Here is a 21,691-nt window from a genome sequence, read left to right as displayed (position 1 = left end):
GACTTTCAGCTATATGCAGAATCCAGTGAGTTGCAGTGAGAACAATTCGTAATAGCATACTGGTTGTACATCCATGGAATTCTGCAAAGTTTTGCAGAGAAATTGTGCAAAGACTTGAACATAGCATAAATAAATGTCTACTCTGATACAGTCACCATTTGTCAGGGGGATTTGAGGAGATTTAAATAATATGTAGTAAGATTATTTTTTTTTTTAACTTTGTCAGCTGTATTATTTTCATTAGGCATTAGAATGTTTACTGAAAATGAGTTTCTAAAACCTGATAAATTATGTTAAATTACTGGGAGGCTGGAAGCAGTCAGACATTATCTTATGGAAAACAGTCTCAATTTTGATGAATCTTTGGTTTCCTGCATGCTTATTTGGCCTGCTTAGATCCATTTGATTAGACTGTGCTGTGGATTATTTGCTGTTTAAAAAGAACACATTCAGCCTGATTTTTTAAGGTGATGGAGTATGTCCATAAATACTTGATACACGTTTATGATCTTAACAAAATGCGAAGATGGTGCCTCAAACACCTGCTTGGAGATTGCACTTTTAAAATGTTATTAAAAGCAGCTATTTCAAATTTTGTGAAGGTGAAGTGATCATTAGCCTTTTAGGTATGACTGACTCTAGCTGAAGTTAGATTTGACATTGCTTAGTAATTTTGAAATGTCTCAGACAATAACAGGTGAATCTTAGTATCCCCAATACAGAGGCATTTCTTCAAAGATGGATTTTGCTAGAGGTCTGGATCAAACTCCCCTTATTTAATTGCTTAATATGACTTCCTTATACTGTTTAAATACAGTTGCAGAATTTAAAGAAAGACGTAAAACTTCTGCAGCCCAATAAAAGCATCTTACTCAAGCATATTCTAGCCCAATACAGGCTTTCTTCTCAGAAGTCTACCTGCTAATGAATAAGAAGTTTTATCTTGTTTGGAAGTTTGAGGTTTGCTACTGTGGACATGTGTTTTGTTCTTGCACATTCGACTGATTATTCTAAGCCTTGGGATTACCAAAATACACTAAGCATTTATTAACTAACAGCAAATCCAGTATGTGCATATGTAAAGAAAATTTGTGATGGGAAAAAGAGTTATTTTGTGGAACAGGAGAGTGTGTAATAGTGTTGAAAAGAGTGGTGTTAAATGTTTTGAGAATGTGATTGTAGAAGTTAATTACTTATGAAATTACCTTAATGTGCGTTTTATCAGTGACAATGAACAGTGAGCGAGAATTAGCATGCACTTAAACAACAAAGCAAACACTGTTTTTAATTTTTCTTGGTAATATTTCATTGTTTGCCCCAAAACTATGTTTTTGGAAGTGAGATATGTAAGTATGTATTTCTTAGTTTTGAAATGCAAGAGATTTTCAGGAAGAAGTTTGTAACAGTACTAGGCAATAAATATCCAACACTGGTTGTTTTACTCCTTGTAGCTGTCATCCCAGTGTTCTGCTACAGATGATCTGCCATTAGTACCTCATATGACTTGCTGTACATTGGAGAATCTCTACTTGCTTATGGGAAGAGAACTTGAAGATCTTGAAGAAGTACCTGCAGGAAATGTTCTGGGTAAGACTTAACTAATATTTCATTTCCTAGAGATTGAATGCTCATAGCATCCAATATGCACTGAAATTATTTTGATATGATTAATGATAAGAAAACCTGGATAAATCTCTGAATATTTTTAGGTATATTATATATGCAAAAAATGAAGGCACTCATTGTGACTTCTGTGAACTTTTAATGGTGAAGTAGGAAAAAAAAATCATAAAGAGAAAACTAGGGATTACAGGAGCCCTATTTACTGTTATCTTCAGGTTGGAGTATTGCCAGGTAAGCATCACTGCCAGGAATTGCCAAAGGCAAAAGTAAGGCCCAATATTTTCTAAATTGCAAGGATTATAAATAACATTTTCTCAACAGTGGAAACACTGTAGTATGACGTTTCTAGTGATGCAGATAATTGTAGTTTTTTTTTTTTTATTAAAGGGTCTGCGCAAAATATGGTGCTAAAACTTATTTGTTACTGCTACGGCAAATTTTGAACGTTTTCCATGCGCATGTTTCTGAATGATAAGTCATCAAAATCATTGAGTTATGTTCTTCTGTGCCAGATTTTGAGTTGTTTTGCTCTAGAGCATTAAATAGCATTCGTTTTCTGTTCTGTCCTTCATTTGTCTTTTTTTTATATCAAAAATACTACTTAGAATTTAGAGAGTGTAAAATTCAGAAGTAGGGTTTTTTTCAATTTGTGGGAGAGCTGTAAACAGCTAATCCTACAAAAAAATTGTGAGTAGTCTGCTTCTGAGAACAACTACTCTGCAGTGGTTTGTAGCTTTTCCATAAACAAGAGCGTACTAGTCAGGAAACAAAAAAGTTCTAAATGGTGACACAAGGTTTGTCATCTTTAGAGAAATGCATTAGAATCTTAAGATCAGAATTAATGCTCAGAGCTTTTAGCTAAACTGTGTTTGGTATGTCATCTCTTTGAGATCACTGGATGTTCTGTTTACATATTGACGAGTTAGATTTTCATTTTTACCTACTGCATAAAAACTCAAGAATTATTTTTTTTTTTTAAATCTGATGTTAAAGAAATTTTAAAACGTAAAAGCCGTAAATAACTTCTAGCTAGTTTTTTTCCCATTTCTCCATAATGTTGTATTGTTAATTTACATAAATTCAAGAAACATTTTACCTGTTTCATGATGTACCACATTCAGGAGAAAATGCAATACTTTTATATAAATGGAATCTCTAACAATGGTGAAGCAGGACTTTCATTATTCCTCTTAATAAAAATTATTTCTGTTTCAAAGGCCATTTATCTTCCAGCTTCAAAGCATACAGTGATGATTTCTCTCCAGCCATATAAGGAAATTACTTGTAGATTATCTAGTAAAATAAGGAAGCTTTTCTGAAAGCTCTGTAGTTTTATTCTGTATAATTAAATTATTGCCATAAGGAATACACAGTTGATCATGACTGCCTATTTCCACTTTAAAACTCATGGTACAGGGATTTTTTTTCCCAGTGTTTTTGTTGGTTTCTTACAAGGAAGAACCTGCTTGGTGACAATGAACAAGTAGCCTTTTTACTCTTCATACTGGTTTATGCAAAGGTTTAATGATCAAAGAAATGGCTTAAGACATAGGCTGTGTCAGTGGAGTTGAGGATTTCATCCATTGGTCCTTGTGGCGGATTAGATTTTTCCTTAAAATACTAATCTCCTTATAAATGTTAAAAAACTGAAAAACTAGTAGCAAAATACTACAAGAGGAAAAGGTAATGAAACATACCATGAACACACAGAATTCATGAAGAGTCAGCTGAAAAAAAAATACCATTTCCCTGTCTACTGTGCATAGCCATTTTGGGAAGCTGTGGAAAGTTGTTCTGAGTTTCTGGAAGTTGAGAGAGCCTGTATTGCAATTGTTAATTTGTATTGCAAGTTTACAGTGCAAATGTTTTGTCAAAAGTATTTCTCAAAAAGCTTTAAGCAGTATGTCATTTTCAAGTGGTATGGCAAACATGAAATACTGCCTCCTTCCACATAGCAGTTAATAATTCACAATTTTTCTTCCTTGCAATCTATGTGACTATTCGACATTTTTTGCAGTCCTTGGGTGAAATATAACTTTAACTTAAAACAAACAAATGAAGAAGTTCTTGAGAACCAAGGATAATAAAGGCTTTGTAATAAATCTTTTAAAACTGATTTGTCGGAGTTTTCTATGAAGAGCAAAATTCCTTTCTGTCAAAATACCTGGCTTATTATTATCTTAATAGAAACACTGTAATCTGTTTTGTAAATTCCAACTATGTATATCAAAACCATGCTTAAATTCCAAATACAGAAGTACTCTGTGTTTTCTATCATTAATGTGATAATTATATATCGCCTAAATATACCTCTCAAAATTAGCTGGGATATTTTTTTTTTTTAACTCTGAGATGTCTTGGGCATGTATAGTGCTCACCTTTTGAAAACTGCCTGAGCACCCATTGGAAAGAAAAGGTATCACGGACCTTAGTGATCACAGAAATCCACATGCTATTCTAAAAATTTTGTCCTTTTATGTCTGTAAGGAGAGAAGCAGCACTTCAATATTAAATTCCAGAGACAAGTTGACTGATATATCCTTGCATGTTCTTAGTGGCACTATAATTAACTCTGACCTGTGTTTTACATAATCTAATGCTATGCAAATAGCAAGCTACTGTAGTTGCCCCACTCGCTTTAAATATTTGTGTCCTCTTTTGCTATGACAAAAATGTATTGGAGAAAGGAGCTTAATATAGACAGTCATCTGGCTACCCAAATGTGTTTAACTTCTTTTTGTCTATTGACTATTACAGCAGCTTAGGTTCTTATTGATGAGCTCCCCATTGCACAGGAAACATCTACTGTATTGGAGATTCCTGCTGCCATCCAAGTATCTGCTCCAGATGTGTTGTGTTTGACAGCTATTGAGTGAAATCTGTTAATTTCTGGTCATCTCAGTTCTTCTTACTAATGCTTAGTTTCTCTTATAAAAAGGAAAATTATAAATGCTCTAGTCATGAAATACTAAACGATTTAATGTGGATGTTGTATGCAAGTTCTTCTGTTTGCCAAGTAGTATTAGGTATTATTTAGCTAACTGTAGAGATTGCTGATGCTAGAACACAAATAGAAAAATTAATACTAAGAAGCTGTTTTTTGTTGTTAATGAAAAACGCATGGAAGCAGTATTTATTATGTCATTTAATGTGTGAAAAAAAATGTTGCTTCTATGCCAGTAGCCAAAACAAGAAGTTTGTTAAACAGCATTAAAAGTTTAGCAAATAGGACAATTACAGGCAAGCTTAAAATTATTTCAGTTGCATATCTACATTAAGAATATTTTCTCAAAAGCAAGACTACCTCTATCACACGTGTTGAAGTGTTAATATTCTGGAGAATGTAAGGAAGTGGAGACAGCTGATTCACTTGTTCCTGGGGAAGAATATATAGAATCTTCCCCCTCTGCCTTCCCAACAAAGGAGAAGTACAAATACAGGAAAAGCATCATTTTGTAACACTTGTTCTGATATTTTTGTGGTTGAAGAGGATAAAAAGAACTTAATGGGCATTCCCCAAAGTGACAAAGGAATATTAGAAGGGAATGTATGAGCAGCAAATAATTTGGGCTCCCAAGTTAAGATTGAGCAAGCACATGCCCTCCAGATGCACATAATAGCTTCCTTTTTTTTAATTCCTTCCTTTTTGTTAAATATGCTTGGCACAAAATCTGTTTTTTCATTTTGCTGTCCTATAATAAAAGGCAAAATGCCTTTCTTGTTCTATCTAAAAGGGTTAGAAATGTTTTAGTAACAAAAAAAGAGTTGTTGAAGGTAGTACAAAAATGTATTTTAAATAGGCAAAAAGAAGTAGTGTTCGTTGTGATGTCATGTACAGATGAAAGGATAGGATCCTCATGCTGAAGTTACTGATTCTTGATTTTAAGTAATTTAAGCAAATGCTGATGTTAAAATAAATAAATAAATAAATAAATAAAAAATACCATGTTTCTGAAAGCACTGGCAGTACTTTTAAAGTGTGGCTATATATATAAATGATTTTTGTTAAAATTTGTCAGTGTTGTGATGATTTTTTTGTTGTTGTCTTTAGGTGTAAATAATTGAAGGATCATCAAGTGATAAATTTTATTCCAGTGTATCTCAAAGTGTGCCACATGCTTGTGTGCACAAGTACAGAGTAACATGCATACTAAAACTGAGCTGTATACTGTTTTTATCCACAAGTACCACCACAAATGTGAGCAAACACATATCCAAATCAGATTTTTCATAGAGCTGCCCGGTACCACTACGTAAGTGATTTTTGTGTTTTATTGAGTACTGCTAAAAAGCAAAGTTTTCTGCTTGCTTCTGTAGTGCTTTAGTGCAATGCTCCTAAGAGGCTAGATAATATACTGAATATTTTCAAATGCAGTTAGCCCTGTGAGTATCAAGTGTTCTAGGAAATTAAGAGCATTTGTTTCTTTAAGTGATCAAATGATAATGTTAAAAGCAGGGATGTAGAAGTCACTCCTGGTGTCAGCTCTCTATGATCTGACTTCCTGGAGGACTGACTGCTGGGTACCTTAGATTTTTCCTCTTCTAAAATGCTTGCTTTCCCACACAGTGTTCTTTCACGTTTTAATTATTTATAAAGTATTTAAAGGAATCTTGAAGCTTAAACAATATGACATGGGAACTAGGTGATTATGGGTACATACATACGGATTTTTCTGTACCTTTCTAAAGATGTGTGCTGTACAGCTGCAGTTGGTGTGAAGAGCTGCTATGTAGTAAGTAGTATAGCTAACCTCGTTACAAGGTGTCTAACAAGCATTTTATTCCTTTAGGACTTCATCGAACAATTTAGGATCTTTTAATAAGCAGCCTCTGTTAAAAGCAAAGAGCAGCTGCAAGCAGCGATGCCATTTTAAAGGCCCAGAATGGCTTTCTAGGATTCATGCCAGCCAGCAAGCATTACCACCTTATGTGAAAGCCCTAGGAACAGTACTGCTGTTGCACCAGCCTTTTATTTCTGTGCAAACATTTGGTGGGCTAATTTCAATCTCTGAATCAGTAATGTGATTATTTTAAAAAAAAAAAAAAAAAAAAAAAAAAGCTTGAAGTGATTCCAGCTGTGTGGCCTGTCTCATCTCAGTGTAGATCAGTAAAAGATCAGTGAACACAGGAGGGCAGTCTTTCTCAAGAATATTACTGAAATTAGCAGAAAATAGTGAATGAAACAAAGAAAACCCAAACCTTTGTCTTCCGTTTTGGGACACTTACGATTTTAATCACTAACTGCCATCTTACAACCCCATTTAAAAAAAAAAAAAAAAAAAAAAGGAATTTGTATTTTTAACTACTTTATAATAATAGAGCATTATTCAGTAAGAGATATAATTGAATGGATTTTATTGCATATTTTTTCTCCATGAAACAATGAGTTTACCTGACATTATTACATCTACAATAACTTCTTACCAGTCAGTGTTTTATACATAGTTAAATTGTTGAAAACGTGAATATGTTTAAATTGTTTCTTTGAGCTAAGGACATTGTAATTGATCTGTGATTTGGCCTTTATCAGAGCTGGATACTGAAACCATTTTTTCTTAACTCTTTTTGCTGTAATGGACTTAGTCCTTTTGCAGTTCCTGCTCTTTGCTTTGTGTTACAACAAGCAGGCTGAGTAATTTGTGCTGCTTATTGGGCAATGTAGCATAGCATGGTGCACAGCTAATGCACTGGTATCAAATGAAATTAGAAGTGTATTTTGCTGATTATCTGATAAGTTTCCTTTGCCCTATTTGCCTTACCATTTCTGCTAATTGTTTTATTTGTGATTTCAGTTCATGGGATTTGATTTGACAAACTTGATTGCAAAAGCAATAAATGATTCATGATCTTGTTTTCAAACCAATATCAACATATCACTAGGGCATAGATCAATGGAGAGGAAAAAGTAAGACAAGTCTTAGGTCAGAAATACAACACTGACATCTGCATCTCTGTTAACATTGCTAAAGTTTTCTTGGGGAAGAAATGTTTCAAATGGTTAATGGTTTCCTTATAAAGCCTTTTAAGCTGTGTTGTTTTTCTTTTGATATTGAAAGTTTTAAATGGTGTTTTCAGTAGCTTGATCTTTTTTCTGTTTTTCTGAGTGTAGCTTCTTAAGACTATAAAAGGAAATCGTGTGTAGTAATTCTTTCTGAAGAAAACCACTTCTAAATTCTGTAGTGCTTCTGGAATGTTCTCTGCTCTAATTTTCAGGGTTTTATTATGAGATCTTAAAAATGTGTTTAGTCTCTCCACTGGAATGCAAGTTTTTCGTCATATTTTAAAATCGGGCTGCATTAAGATAATTTATGTTGAAGTCATATTATGTTCCTCAGGCCAAAAATGCCTTTAAGTTTGCTCTTGACCACACTGGATTATAATGTCAAAAATTCAAATAATTAAGATTTTGAGGAAAGGAGTTAATTCAGTGAAGCATTCTGTATCAGTTTTAAAGCAACTTTTAGTTACTATTATCTGCAAAATTTGAGCTTTCATGTAAATTAAAATTATTTTTATAGTTAATATTCCAAATAAGAGGTAAGCATTCCTGATTGTTCAGGGTTTGTATGCAGACAAATACTGCTGATGCTTGAGGTTTCCCAAATCAGAAGGAAAACTGCCCAGACTTGTTGATGTTTGTTGTTGCTACTTATGTGCCTGTGGGCAGCAGTGGGACTTACAAGAATCAGGGCAATTTCATTCCATTGCTGCTTGAAGAAGTTCACAGCACAGCAGCAGGCACATGTTCTGGAGCTACTTAATAGAGAAGACCTAGAAATAGACTGGAAAAGAGGGTTTGAGGTGCAGGCAGTCATCTCTGTTTATCACTTATGTTTGCTTCAGGAATCAGTGATGTTTGGCTTTGGGGCTTCAGATTTATTAGATGCCTGGTATTAAATGAATTTATATTGCTAAAAATGTCGTCTGTAGTCTGGATCAGAATTCAGGGCCAGTGCTAAAGGGACGATTCCCTTTCTTTGTGTAAGGGTGGAGAATTGACTTGTATAGTCATTGCCTCTGGGCAGATGGTACTCAGCCTTTTAATAGCTAAATGTTTGTGGGTTTAGGTCCCAGATACTAACTGGCTTATCTCCAGAATTTCCAAATCTTCTGTGTGAGTACTTGGTTGGGTGTGATTTTCCATGTCTCTTTAGATTAAAACGAAAGGATAGGGATTTTCCCCAGTGTTTCACAGTTAAATTCTTTAGTCAGCATTGAGGCATTATTGTCAGTCTCTCCCTCCATGAAACAATGTATAATAAAGGGGGAACAGTTATCTACCAAAATACTTATTACTTGGCTAACGTAATTTGTATATTTTTTAATACCATACAAGAACAAAAGTGTTAAAGTAGTTGGTGCCACCAGTGTAGAATGGTAATAGAAGTCTCAAGGTGAAGTTTTTAGACCATCGGCTAAACTCACCTCTGCAACATTGTGTGGGATTTTTTCCAACATACTGAGATACATCACTGCTGACTGGGGGAAAATACCTCTACTTATAACATTTACTTGGTGTATGTTTTTGTGTTGTTTTCTAACTGGTAGTATGCTCTTTTAAAGTAGAATATCAGTATTGTTTATTAGGTGGCTGTTTGTTATAGCTGTGCGCTTTCTCCCTTCTTATAAATGTGGTTCTAACAGGATATATCTAATTTGTCTGGATTAGTAGAAAATCTCTTCAGAGATATATGTATCCATTACTAAATGAGGATCTATGATAGATGAACCAAAGTGACTTCAGTTTTGTACTCAACGTTGTCAGAACTCTGTATCTAAGAATATCCCACCTGTTAGTGCAGCCATGAAATATTGCATGATGAACTGGGAAACATTAGATCAGGGATGAATTTGGACACTATGGCACCAGAGTAAATGGCTGAGATGCTCAGCAAGAATGCAAAATTCGGGGAATTGGTGCTTAAGGTTCAGTTTTCAACAGAGGTGAAAATTACCCGATTTAACAAGGATCTGTGTTAGACTATAAAAATGATCTTTTCATCCCTTTGTACTAAGTGGTATTAGGATTGTTTTCCTACTTCCAAATTAAATGTGCTGGAGACTTCTATTTGCAGAAATAGTAAACTTTACCTTTCAGAAAGCTGTTGTAGAAGAATGTTTCTTTTGTTTAACATGACTGTGGTTTTCTAAAATTCAAACTATGAAAATGCAATGCCATTTCAGGAATATGTACAAAATAATCACCTTAAGTACAGGCTTCAAGTGGGGGAATAACTTAACATAGCCAAATCAAGGTCTGCTCCAGTGTGTTCTATAACTAAATGTTGGTTTGAAATTGTATGCAAGTAGTATTCAGAATCATTTATATGAAATTCAAGCTGTGCTGCGTGATTTTGATTGCCAAAGAATTAACAATTCTGTTGCCCAAATGGATGGGTGCGACTCTTGAGTCAGGTTTGAAATTTATTGCTCACATATACAAATATAACATTTCAATGAATGTTGTGTAGCTATTGTCTCTGTAAATATTTTTGACTACAAACTTCCACAGAAGACTTAACACATGGAAAACTAATTCCAGAAAATAAGCATTAATCTAGAATATGCTTTTCAAAGGAAAATTCTTTTTTTTTTCTGCCACTGATTTAAGCCTGATTTTAGTTCACTGTGCCTGAAAATTAACTGTCTTTACCTTAGTGTAAATAGCACACTTAAGTGTGTGTATACACATATAGACCTATTTTATATATTTTCTTTTTTTCCATTCCATGAATTAAAAAAAAAAAAAAGTTTTAAATGAATATGTTGTAATCAATGTCACTTATGTAATCACTAAGCAAAGTGCGTACTTTTAATCAGCTGGCCGTACCTTCAGCTGTTCTGGTCTGATGATGTTCAGTTTCTATTAGATGAATTAAGCTTTTCAGCTTCATAGCCGAGGTAGTTATGAAACATAGGTCTTCATCATAGTATCAAGCATGCTATACTTGGGAGCAAATAGCTGAGCAACAATATATCAGGAATACTGTCTCATAGGTGTCTTTTAGCCCAAGCTTTTACTAAAGAATAGAATTGAAAAAGACATTGGAGGGTGTAAAAATTCACATTAAATTGTGAAATTACCTGTTTGGATAATCTTTGTTTTCTGTATCTTTGAGAGTTATTTTAAATGTGTATGGAACGTAGTTTATCTCTTGCCTGGCCTCATTCACAGTGCTGCTTCTTTATCCTTTTGCAGTCTCAGTCAGAACAATAGGCTCTTCCCAATACATCCTTCAACACAACCAACCTCCCTAGATAATCAGATTAATGATAAAAATTATTTTTACTTTTGATATCTTTCTGTTGTGAAATATACCGTGTGTTACTTTTGGGGGGAAGTAGAAACTTGAATCTAGAAATTAGTTTAGTCATCACATTATCCTCTCTGTGTCCTGAAGTAGAACAAAATGAATAAGTGATAGATAACTTTTTTTTTTCTAGGAAGTGTAGGTTTTGTTGGTTAAATCCAGTTTGTTGCTGTTCTTGCATAGTTCACATCTTCTGACTTAGTTTTGCTTTAATCTTACCTTTTTCAGCTTCAGAAAAGTAGATTGGGAAGTTTTTCCTCTGTATATGACACTTTTTACATGTAGCAACAGAAAATTTGTAATTCTCTTGAATTTATAGTTCTCTACTTGTGTATAATCTTTTTTCCAAGGTTATGAAAAATTGAAACCCTTTTAAATTGATTTTTTCCCCCTCTTCATACTTTAAGCAAACAAAGCAGTTCTAGAGAAAAAAGCAGGTACTTCTCTTTGTTTTTGTTTTCTGAAAAGGTAAAATGAAATTTCTGTTTCTCATGACAAATGCATGACTATCTGATAAGGATTATATTTTAAGTTAAATATCAAATGCAATCAAAATTCTGGGCATCTAAATGATTATTATTGTTAGTGTTAATATGATGACAATTCCTTGACATAAGAGGGTAGTTAGGGAGCAGTCTTGTAAAGAAATGTATAGGAATTTTCTGGAAATGGGAATAGAAACCAGCTAACTTACTTTATCCTTTAAATTGTTTTCTAAATCCCATTTAATGTAAGTCTAGAGGGTGCTGTTTTTCATGCAATACAGAAATCTGTAATTATTTCAATTCTGGGTAAAGGTGTGGATTCACAGCACTGTCAGTATGGCAACAACTTTGGATTCTTGTTTTTAATGTGTGTTTCTTTGTATAGAAAATCTGCAATTGCTGTGTCCCTAGATGAAATAAATCTCATGGAGCACTCCGAAAGTCAGTACGGTGCCTACTTTTTCTCATTAACTCAACTTGGAAATAATGTACTGCTTTTGGAGGCTGTATAGTGTAGCTACAGTCACATGAAAAGATCTTGTTTGGCTTCCTCTTTTTGTTGTTTGCTGTTTGTCCTGAGAAAAGTTACAGTTGTATTGGAAACATGGGAAAACTAGTATCTGAATGCCCCTTTAATTTTCATAGGTACACTATTTGCCTTCTGTGCAGAGTAACAGCCAGACTGTAGAAATTAGACTTAACCTCCCTCAGCTTGTCTTTGGAGTGACTCTGAAATCCACATTTTGACCTGAGCCTCCCCTCACCAAATTTTAGTGTTAAAAATTCCTCCTGTTTACTGTTCATATTCCACCTTCCTCTCTGCCTTTCCATCTGTCACTCTTTCTACCTCAGCTTTGCTTTCTGACTACCTTGCTTATCTATCCCCTGCTAATAAAAGAGGAGTATATGGGAATATTTTAGTTAACAATAAACTAAGCAAATCCCAGAGCCCTTCTACTCGCTGGCATTGTTTATGCAATATAAACCACTAATCCACAAGGGCAATTTATTTGAAGGTCTTTTAAAATTGTGCTAGAACACTTCCTAATCTTAGTCAGTCCTCCTGTGTAATCAAGAAGGAAGCAATATACGTTTTCACACCCGCGTGTGAAAAATGTTTATTGTATTGTGTAATAGTTAGTGCTCATAATATACAGCATTCTTGCAATAATTGCTGCAAATGGCTCTGAAATGCCTCTGCTTGTGCATCTGAACTAGCCACAAAAGTCTCTTATTACTTTGTGTATTTCTCTTTTGCTTCCTTTTGTCTGTTGTCACCAGAACTTCTTCAAGGAGTTAGAAAAGCAGGAGAGGGTCACAGCGAGGGCTTGGGAGTGTGAGGATGACCAAAATGTAATTAATTTTGCACATAATCTCCCTACACATGAGCACAGTTGAAGAGAATTTCAGTCCTCTGTATAAAAAATAGGAAGGTTGCAAGTCAAGAGATTCTTAATAACGGCTGTTACAGTGAGTTATTTTCTAAGTACTTTCTTGAGATTTTGATGTTGTTTCATGCTTCAAATTAAATTGCAAAAGTGTTGTGAGGGTTGTTTGGCCTGTATCAGGGCGTGAGTCATAAAGTTGGCTTTGTCTGGCTTGTGAACTGTGGGGGGGAGTTAAGGCAGAGCTATATTTAGGAGTCTCAACTGATGTCAAACTGAGAAGCACTGCTAAACAACAGTGTTAAAGCGGCAGCACTGAATAGTTTAGCCTCAAAGTTTAGGTTGTGTACCACTGTTTATCATTTGGTAATTAAGTGGAAAAGCTTGTATTTACTCTTCTGTAGAGATTGTAAGCCAAGCAGCACGAGTGTAAACTCCATTTGTACTTGGCTAGTAATAGCTATTCTAAGTTCATTGTCAAAACTGTATGAATTGAGAATAGTAAGCATAGATAAAGCTTCTTGTGCACCTTCTTACAAGTTTCAAAATTTACATTTGTATACATTTTTTATTTATAAAGAATTGTTTTATTCCAGTTGTTGATGGTAGGCAAGAGTGATGTTTAAGGGGCTACTGCTTTTGAGTTTTTGTCTTAAGGTGCAGAAAAGCTGCTGACTTTGCTCAACAGTATTTTGAAATTTTGGCATTGATATCTGGAATCAAATTTAAATACTTTTTGTATCTAATTAAGAATAAAAGAAATGTAGTTTTTTTCTAACACATTTTTCCCTATTACCATATTCTCTTCAATGAGGTGTGCTCTGTATTTGATTTAAAAAAATGAGCAGCTCCATTTTTTAAGGCTGCACTCCTGTCAAAAGTGTTATAGACTCTAGTGAAACTTTGTGTTCTGCAGCTGTTCTTTGTGAATCCATGTTTGGTAGGTAATTCACTTAATTTGATAGTGTTTTGTATTGGCATCTTTGGTTCTGGGTTAATCCGTGTAAAGGCAGTGAGATCTCATTATAAAAATTGAGTAATGAATTTAAGGACCTCAGATGAGAGCTTTTCCTTCCAGAGAGGAGACATTTCTGTCATCCTAATGAGTTTGAAGCAGACAGGTTTTTCAGTGGTGCTTGATGTTGGTTTGAACATACTGGACTTGAATGTAGGCAGGCCTAAACCGAGACAGTATACTTCTGGAGGAGGAAAAAAAAAAAAAAAAAAAAAAAAAAAAAAAAAAACTTCTGGAGGGAAAAAAAAACAACACACTCAGTGTGTATATTGTATATTTGATTAAGTTAATGTATCAAGGATAAGTCAATTTATTTGTTGCTATCAGTTTAAGCTTCACTGGCTAAAGTACCCTCATTGCCAACTCTGATAGAAATCTGTTTCAGTGACTAATTCTACTTCTGAAAAATGTTACTGAGGAACAAATACTCAGTTAAATACTTGGATATTTTGCAAGTGTCATATGTTAAAAATTGTACAAATAATGCTTTATGCAATGTTAAAGTTTTTTGGTTAACAGTTGTGTGTTGCATAACTGTGAACCCATTACTCTGAATGGAAATGTGAACCTGCTGGTATTTCTTGTTATATCAGTTACTGTATTTAAATATCAGCAATGACATTCACACCGTTTCCCAAGTCTTTAGCCTGATGGAGCTGCTGAGTGCATTCTAATGGCAGCCTGCAGTATTCATTGATGCAGAGAGCTGTGTATTGAGAAGCATGCAAAACAGGATCTAAAATATATGAAACCCTCGTGGTTTTGTTTTTGAGAACTTTTTCCACCAAAGACTAGTTGTTTTATGGCAATTTCAAGAAGCAAGATCTCTGAGCAGTGGCCTTAACAAAGCCTGTATTCCTGTGGACTGGTGTCCTTAAAATCCTCATCGTCCCTCTAAGCTACTCCCACCCTCCAGTTGTGCATGTCCCAGTTGGCCAGCCAGGATGTGCATGCTGGTCGCCAGGCAGCTGCTTCCAGGCAGGATATGCAATGAGCATGTTTTGACTTTTTTTTTTTTTTTTTTTTTTTTTTTTCTTAGTGAGCTTACCAATTTTGGTCTCCCTTCAGTACTCAGCCATTGATTTTTTACATAACTTGTGGAAACTTAATTATATCTGAACCCTCTCCTCTCAGTCACAGTTAAACTTAGTGGAAGTTGACAACATGTAGAAAAGTTGTTGGGAGACTGTGTGATTACAGGAGTTGCGTTTACTTTGGAAAAGAGACTGAAAACTTGTGCCATTTTTAACAAATTCTTTTGTATACATAATCCCATCAGGAAGTATGACATGCTGGGTTGGAAGCACTGCTTCTCAACCGAAGAAAGTCATTTCAGTAATCAACCATTTTTTAATAGAAACAAACCATTTTCAGTAGAGATGAAAAGCATATACCAGAACTCTTCCAAGGCATTTAAAGCTGATACCTAGCAGTGGCAAGTGGCCACGTTTCTTTTGTTCAGTAAAGCAGCTGACGTGCTGTGTTTTACTTTGTGTTGAAGCAGCAGCCGAGTGAGTGCTGGAGGTTGTGGGTGATACACGATGCCGCATCTGCGGGCTGCTCTGTGTAGTCAGCAAAACGTTTGCCAGCCTGATCTGGTTTCAGAGGGGGTGGCAGTGAGGCGTGGAGACAAATTTACTTGTTTCAGGACCATGTTAGCTCCACAGGGATGGGCGGAAAAGGGGCTTTTAACCTAGTTTTGTGACGGATTGTTAAACCTCGTCTCCTGGTTGGCTTCATCATGCCATAGGAGTCTCCCTCTTACTAATGTGATGACTTGCTTTTTGTACAGCAGGGCATTGTCTTTTACAAATACATTCATGCTTTGTTTCTTGAGGGAGTGAAAATTGGGTGAGATGGAGAATTTGCCTTTTTATTAGGTTAATTTTATTCTGTTTATTTAGTTTTCTGAATTGGATCAGCAAGAGTCTGACAAATGCTAGTGCTGGTGCTAGGAAAGCCAGAAATGGGGGGTCAGGACTCCTCTTTTTGCTGGCAACTGGCTGTTCAATCATCTCTAGCTGGATTTCAGGTGGCATTCTTAGACTCTGCCTTCTGGAGCTGGGGCTCTTCCCCTTCTGTCCTCGAATGCAAATGAAGTGGCTGATGTTACTTGTGAAAAGGAAATTAAACATGAAGGGTTTTTCAGATGTGCAGATGATATAAAGTTCCCAGCTCCCTTCCCGGTATCTTCTGTCAGTCTCTGTTCATGCCTGTTTTTAACAATTGAAGAGAGCAATATTGTGGATTTTATCACTTCATGTAGACTGATAGGATGTAAGTAAAATTAAACCATGGTAGTGACTCTTTTGTAAGGTGCATTAAAAATCAAGATCAGTTCTATTTAATTTCTTTCCTCCTTTTTGAAATAGGGGAGCATTTTAAAGCCCAATTCAATTATGTGGTGTTCTGAGGTATCTTTAAGAATTCTCTTATCTTTGAAATGATCTCTTTGGTATATTTTTTTCCCATTTTCTTGTCGACCTAAAGTTAATAAAAGTTAACATGTTAGGAAGATAATACTTTAGGAAGTCAAAGTTGCATGGACTATGAAATACAATAATAATACATTAATTGAAGCAATGAGAATATAGAGGAAAACTGGCAATCTTTTATCCTGTTGAAAAGGAGATGAGATGATAAGGATTAACAGTCTTATTTGCTAAGTATTTTTATTTTTAAATATATGGTTTTGATATGTTTAATCTACATAGAGGCAGGCTGTCAGAAATATTTAATGTGAAGTAAAATTCATTATTTAAGTATTGTTTAGGTTTTGTGGAAAAAAGAGAATTTTTATCATTGTGACAAAAACTTGTTCTGCTAACATGTCATTACTGTAGATAGAACATTTTCTCCAGAATTGCATTATTTTGTATTTCTTAGGTACTTTTGTCATTAATTCATGTATGTATTTTGAGATAACTTTCTGGAATTCTACCTTTACTTTTCACTAAACATTTTGTCACTATTCCAGATACATTTTATTCAAAGTATATAGAGCAATCTCCTTTCAATCTGAGATCAATATTTATGTCCTAGTCATCTGTTGGTGTGTAGCAAGAACTTTTTTTTTGTTGTGTGTCTGAATGCATTTCTGTTCATTTTGGAATTTATTTTGCTATTAAACAGAAATGCATAATAAATAATTTACTATTAGCAACTTCCTTGGTTGTTGATATAACAAGTGTAATTAAAATATTCCCTGTTCCCTCTCGTGTCATTTGTACACCCATTATGTCAAACAGGCCTAATTCAAGGCATTGGAAAGGTGCTTTCTTCTGTTAGAATCCTTCTTCTAATTAATTATTCCCCAAAATACTTTTGCTTGTAACTACAAATTAGATATGTAAAGGCTTCTTTTAACTGTAAGTCAAATTGTATATTATTCATATTACCCTTTATAGTTCCTGAAATTCTCATGATTGTAATTAAAATAAACATCAACTTTTGTATAATGTAGACTGAAATAATCCATTATTCATAGTACTTTGGAACATTTCAAGCCGTATTTCCCAAAGCAACAAAATAAGAAACAGAAATCATTTCTAGTCAAATGTAGTGGGGTGTACATGGGGATTGCCTTTCATGGAGAGCATTAGGCATTGGGTCAGGTCTTGCAAAATTGAATTTTAATTAGTTACCTGCATGTCTTACAAGTTAACAGGATAAATGGTCAATGCCTCAGTAGGGCATTTCCCACAGGATATTTGTTATACACATTTGGTAATTGGTGTGCTGCTTCTGCTTGCAATGTCTGAAATACCCAATAACTGATTGCTCTATCTTTGCATTTAATTGATACATTGAATGACAAAGGTCTCATTTTTTTTTTTTTAACTGGTGAAATGTAAGTCAGTTACATTGGGATCCTACAGTTAAATTCTAAAATCCATCACAAGAATGAAGAAATATTTAATGAGTTTTTAAACTACCATTGTCTTTTTTAATTGGCACTTCTTGTAGTAGTTTCTAAATTCCCTATGTACCTTGGATATGTAATGCAGAACTTGTAGCAATATGTTCACGTAGCCTTTTCTAGGCAAACATGACAAAACCTCCAAGACTTACACAGATTAAAATTAATTCTTTGCAAGATCAGTGCCTGAAGGCCTCATTAATTTTAACACCACTTATAATTGATTCTGGGGAGTAACAGATGTTACTTATTTTATAATCTACAGTTTAAGAAAACAGTATACACATGAAGTCTGCCCGTTTTCAGGACACATTATTAAAACTGAATAAAAAATAAAACAGCATTTTCTCTTAAGGGTCAGTTGGTTGTTAGCCAATGCTATAGCTTCTGATTTTATAATCAGAAATCATTTGCTGTTGTGGATCTGTTAGCTGAAATAAGTTATCTTGCTCTGTTATGGAAAGTGTTGGGTCAAGAAACTAGGAGAATTCAATTTGCTATTGTGCTAAAAACCTTAATGAACTTTAGATCTTCACTCACTTGTGTCTTGCCTCAAATATTCTGATTCAAAAAAAAAAGAAAATAGTGTACCTTCCCAGTGACTACTGGGAAAATAAATACTTGAAATGTATTTATTTTGTAGTCAAAATGAATTTGACTTAATTTTGAAATCTATTACTTTTTGATTAGTGTTAAACACTTACCTTGCTGTCTCAGAGTACAATTGCTTCCTCTCGGTCTCTGGCTGCTGTCTCCCCTTTACCTGTCTTTTAAAGTTCTATATGTATTTCAAGGTAGCTGAAAAATATTTAAAGTATTTTAATAGAGTAAGATGGGAAGTGATGGTTTTGATTAATAATTTTATTGTCTAATTTATAATCATGTTACAAAAACAAGAAAATAAGATCTTATCTTAATAGATTTCCAGAACTGAGCATGTTGGTATACTTAATGTTATTAATAATGGCACTGCAAAAATGTTGAATTAGATTTTTCTACTTTTTAAATGAACCACTGTGATTTATTCAGTGAATCAGAGGGGTTTATTTTAAAATATTTTGAATTTTATCCCTTTATATTTCCAAAATATAAGCAATATAAACTATGTATTAGCTGGAGGACTTTTGGAGCATAGAGACTTGTCCTGTTCTTCTAGTACTTTGAATCTTTTAGTGTACATACCTTCTGTAATCCTAATTGGGTGCTGATATCAAGCTTAACTTCTACTAAACCTAAATTCAAGCCTAAATTCTGCTAAACACTTCAACTTTATCTTTTGATTTCTTTTTTTTTTTTTTTTCTTCCTGACAATTTTTTTCCATGGATAAAAATTATTATCAATAATTATGTACATATCAATGTACATATCATTATGTATAAGCCACCTTCGTGAAGGGTCATTAGCTCCATCTTCTTGGCTTCTACTAAGCAAATATTAGCATTATAGGTGAAGTCTTGGAGAGTTTCAGTATAGGAGTTACAAATGAAAGATATTATGTCTTTTTATTATTATTATTATTTGAAATACTTTTCCCATTGAACCAATGGAAATCATCAGGAGATAACCAGCGTCTGTTTATCAGTATGACAAAGTCAGAATGCTTTCTAGAAATAAACAGTTTCAATTGAGACACATTTCTCATCTCCAAAAAAATGTATATTCTCTTCTGAATAGTTCAGTTAGGGCTCTGTTTTCTGGAGGGCTTTCTTCTTCCTTAGAGGATGGCTGAGCAATTTTTTTTCTCTTGCATACGATGTGCCATATGAATTGAGCTTATCTGTTTTCCAGTACATTATGCAATTTAATGGATTTATTTACTAAAGCACATTTACTACTACTACAATTAAAAAAAAAAAAAAAAAAGGTCAAAATTTCAAAGGGTTTTTAGATTATCAAAGTAAATATGTTGGAACAACCTTTCCTAAATTCCATTTGTTTGGGACAACTGTGCTGAACTGTCTCTGAAGTTCTGGTTGTCATTAAAAAAAAAAAAAAAAAAAAAAAAAAGTACATTCAGATGTGCTGCTGTCAGGTCAAATTAAAATCATTTATTCAAAGTAATTATAAATCTGAAATTTGGTTTATGTTTCAGAGACCCTTGAAGACTTTTTGTGTGGTACTAAATGCTTTCCACATGCAGTAATGGAAGTGTTAATTTGATGTACAGGCTAAGTGAAGTTAGTTCCAGGGCCTATGTTGTCACACGATGTAAAGATCTGTCCACATATTTACTGTTGTTTGGTATTGCTGCTTTTAAACGATGTCGAGTTGAGCTACTATGTGTGAAGGAATTATGTGTGAGCTGGAACAAAATATCTGTGCTCCTGAGTAGATCTAACATTTTTATAAAGTCACAAATGCTACAATTGGCTATCTGTGTCAAGAATGTTTTGTGATTAAAAGGTTCAAGTAACTTATATTGGAATAAAGTTTTGTTTTGTTTTGTTTTTTGGTGAAACTACAAGGCAGCAAATAATTGCATCAATTTCATAACAAGTAAAGAGGAATGCGGCAAGGTTACAGATCAAAGCATGACCTTTCTTTCTAAATTTCCATACTAAAATTAAGTTCAACCATAACTATTTAAAAATCAGGATCATTTACTTTAGATCTGAACTCCAAAAATTAGTATGGCTTGACAAATGAAGTAATTTTGTAGCAAAAGAAAAACATCATTATCTGAAATACTTTCATCATCTTTATTTGTTTCATTAAACAAGTTAAGGAAATCAGTACTTCATTTTGACTATACCTATTTGTAAACACAGAAATCAGATTTGGAATGTGAACTGATTTTAGTTTAATTCTGTTTACTTTAAAGCAAATTTGTATTTTAACAAGTAAATGCTTGACTTTAAACAAGGACTGTGTGCTGGTGGGTCTGCTATCCATTCACTTCATTGCTTTAAAGGCATTACTGTTTAATGTAAAGGGTTGGGTTTTTCATTCGTTTTTGTTTGTTTGTTTATAATTTCCTTAATTGTTTTATTCTAGCCTGAGAAATTGTAGGAAATACCATAATTACAATTGTCAGCTCAGTCAGCAGTTTGGAAATGTGTATATTATCATGCAGTCTAAATGTATAATCAAGTATATGGTATTTTTTTCCAAAGAATCTCAGCGCAAGATAAATGATGGGTGTTTACTCATTATATATATTTGCAGTCCTCTTTGAAACTATAATCTTGCAATGGGAAATTTTAGTGGAATGTGCGTTAGGTCACTTTATTGCTTTCCTTCCATTTTCTTCTAAAAGCAGACATAAAGTTTCCTTCTTTGAACTGCTAGTCTTTTTTCCTAAAAGAACGCAATGGACTGTCCTGGTACTTGTTTTACTGCTCAGTGATTCAGCAGTAAACCATCGAGATGCTTCTTGTGTCAAAAGGCACTTATTGCATTTAATATCCTATTGCATGATTGTGTCCCTTGGGGAGGGAATTTTGATATAATATTTTTAATAATATAGCTGAGTTTTCTTTCATCTGATCAGAAAGTTACGCTAAATTTACCCCCAGACTGTTGTGAGCCTAGAAGGAAAACTACAATAAAACTATGAATTAACTCCTTTGTATTGAGGAACTGAATTGAAGTGTCTGCTTGCTAATCCCTAGCACATTTAGGTAGATTTTATAGGTAATTTCTTTGAAACTCATGAAGAAACTAGGACAGACACTTCTAAAGTCTATTGGATTCTAGTGATCTTTAGAGACTGAGCTGAAGGAAAACACATTAGGAAAGAGGAAATGTAATATAAAAAAATGTTGAATTATCTTTTCATGTAAAGTGATTAGAAAGTACTGAGAACAGCTAAAATTGTGCAAATACTCTACAATATTCTGGTTTTTGTACAACCAATTTCACTCTGCTCAGAAGCAAATATGAACAATTGAGGGGGAAGTGCACAATTACAGAGGAGATGAGGAGGCTCACCGGCAATCTGTGCTAACATGTG

At 34.1% G+C, this 21,691-nt stretch overlaps 1 protein-coding gene across 3 annotated transcripts in view; it reads left to right on the top strand.

Annotated features, from left to right (window-relative positions):
* The window catches only part of EFL1 (elongation factor like GTPase 1), a 72,185-nt gene that overhangs the window by 23,572 nt on the left and 26,922 nt on the right, over positions 1 to 21,691 (top strand). For all 3 annotated transcript variants that reach the window (XM_084532081.1, XM_084532080.1, XM_084532082.1), the window contains exon 15: positions 1,452 to 1,587. In XM_084532081.1, coding sequence (XP_084388207.1) covers positions 1,452 to 1,587 — 136 coding nt within the window. The remainder of the gene's footprint in view (positions 1 to 1,451; positions 1,588 to 21,691) is intronic.

This window comes from Aythya ferina (genome assembly GCF_964211825.1).
Source record: "Aythya ferina genome assembly, chromosome: 11".
Lineage (NCBI taxonomy): Eukaryota > Metazoa > Chordata > Aves > Anseriformes > Anatidae > Aythya > Aythya ferina.
The sequence above is the reverse complement of the archived record's forward strand: the minus strand, read 5'-3'. Positions and strand labels throughout refer to the sequence as shown.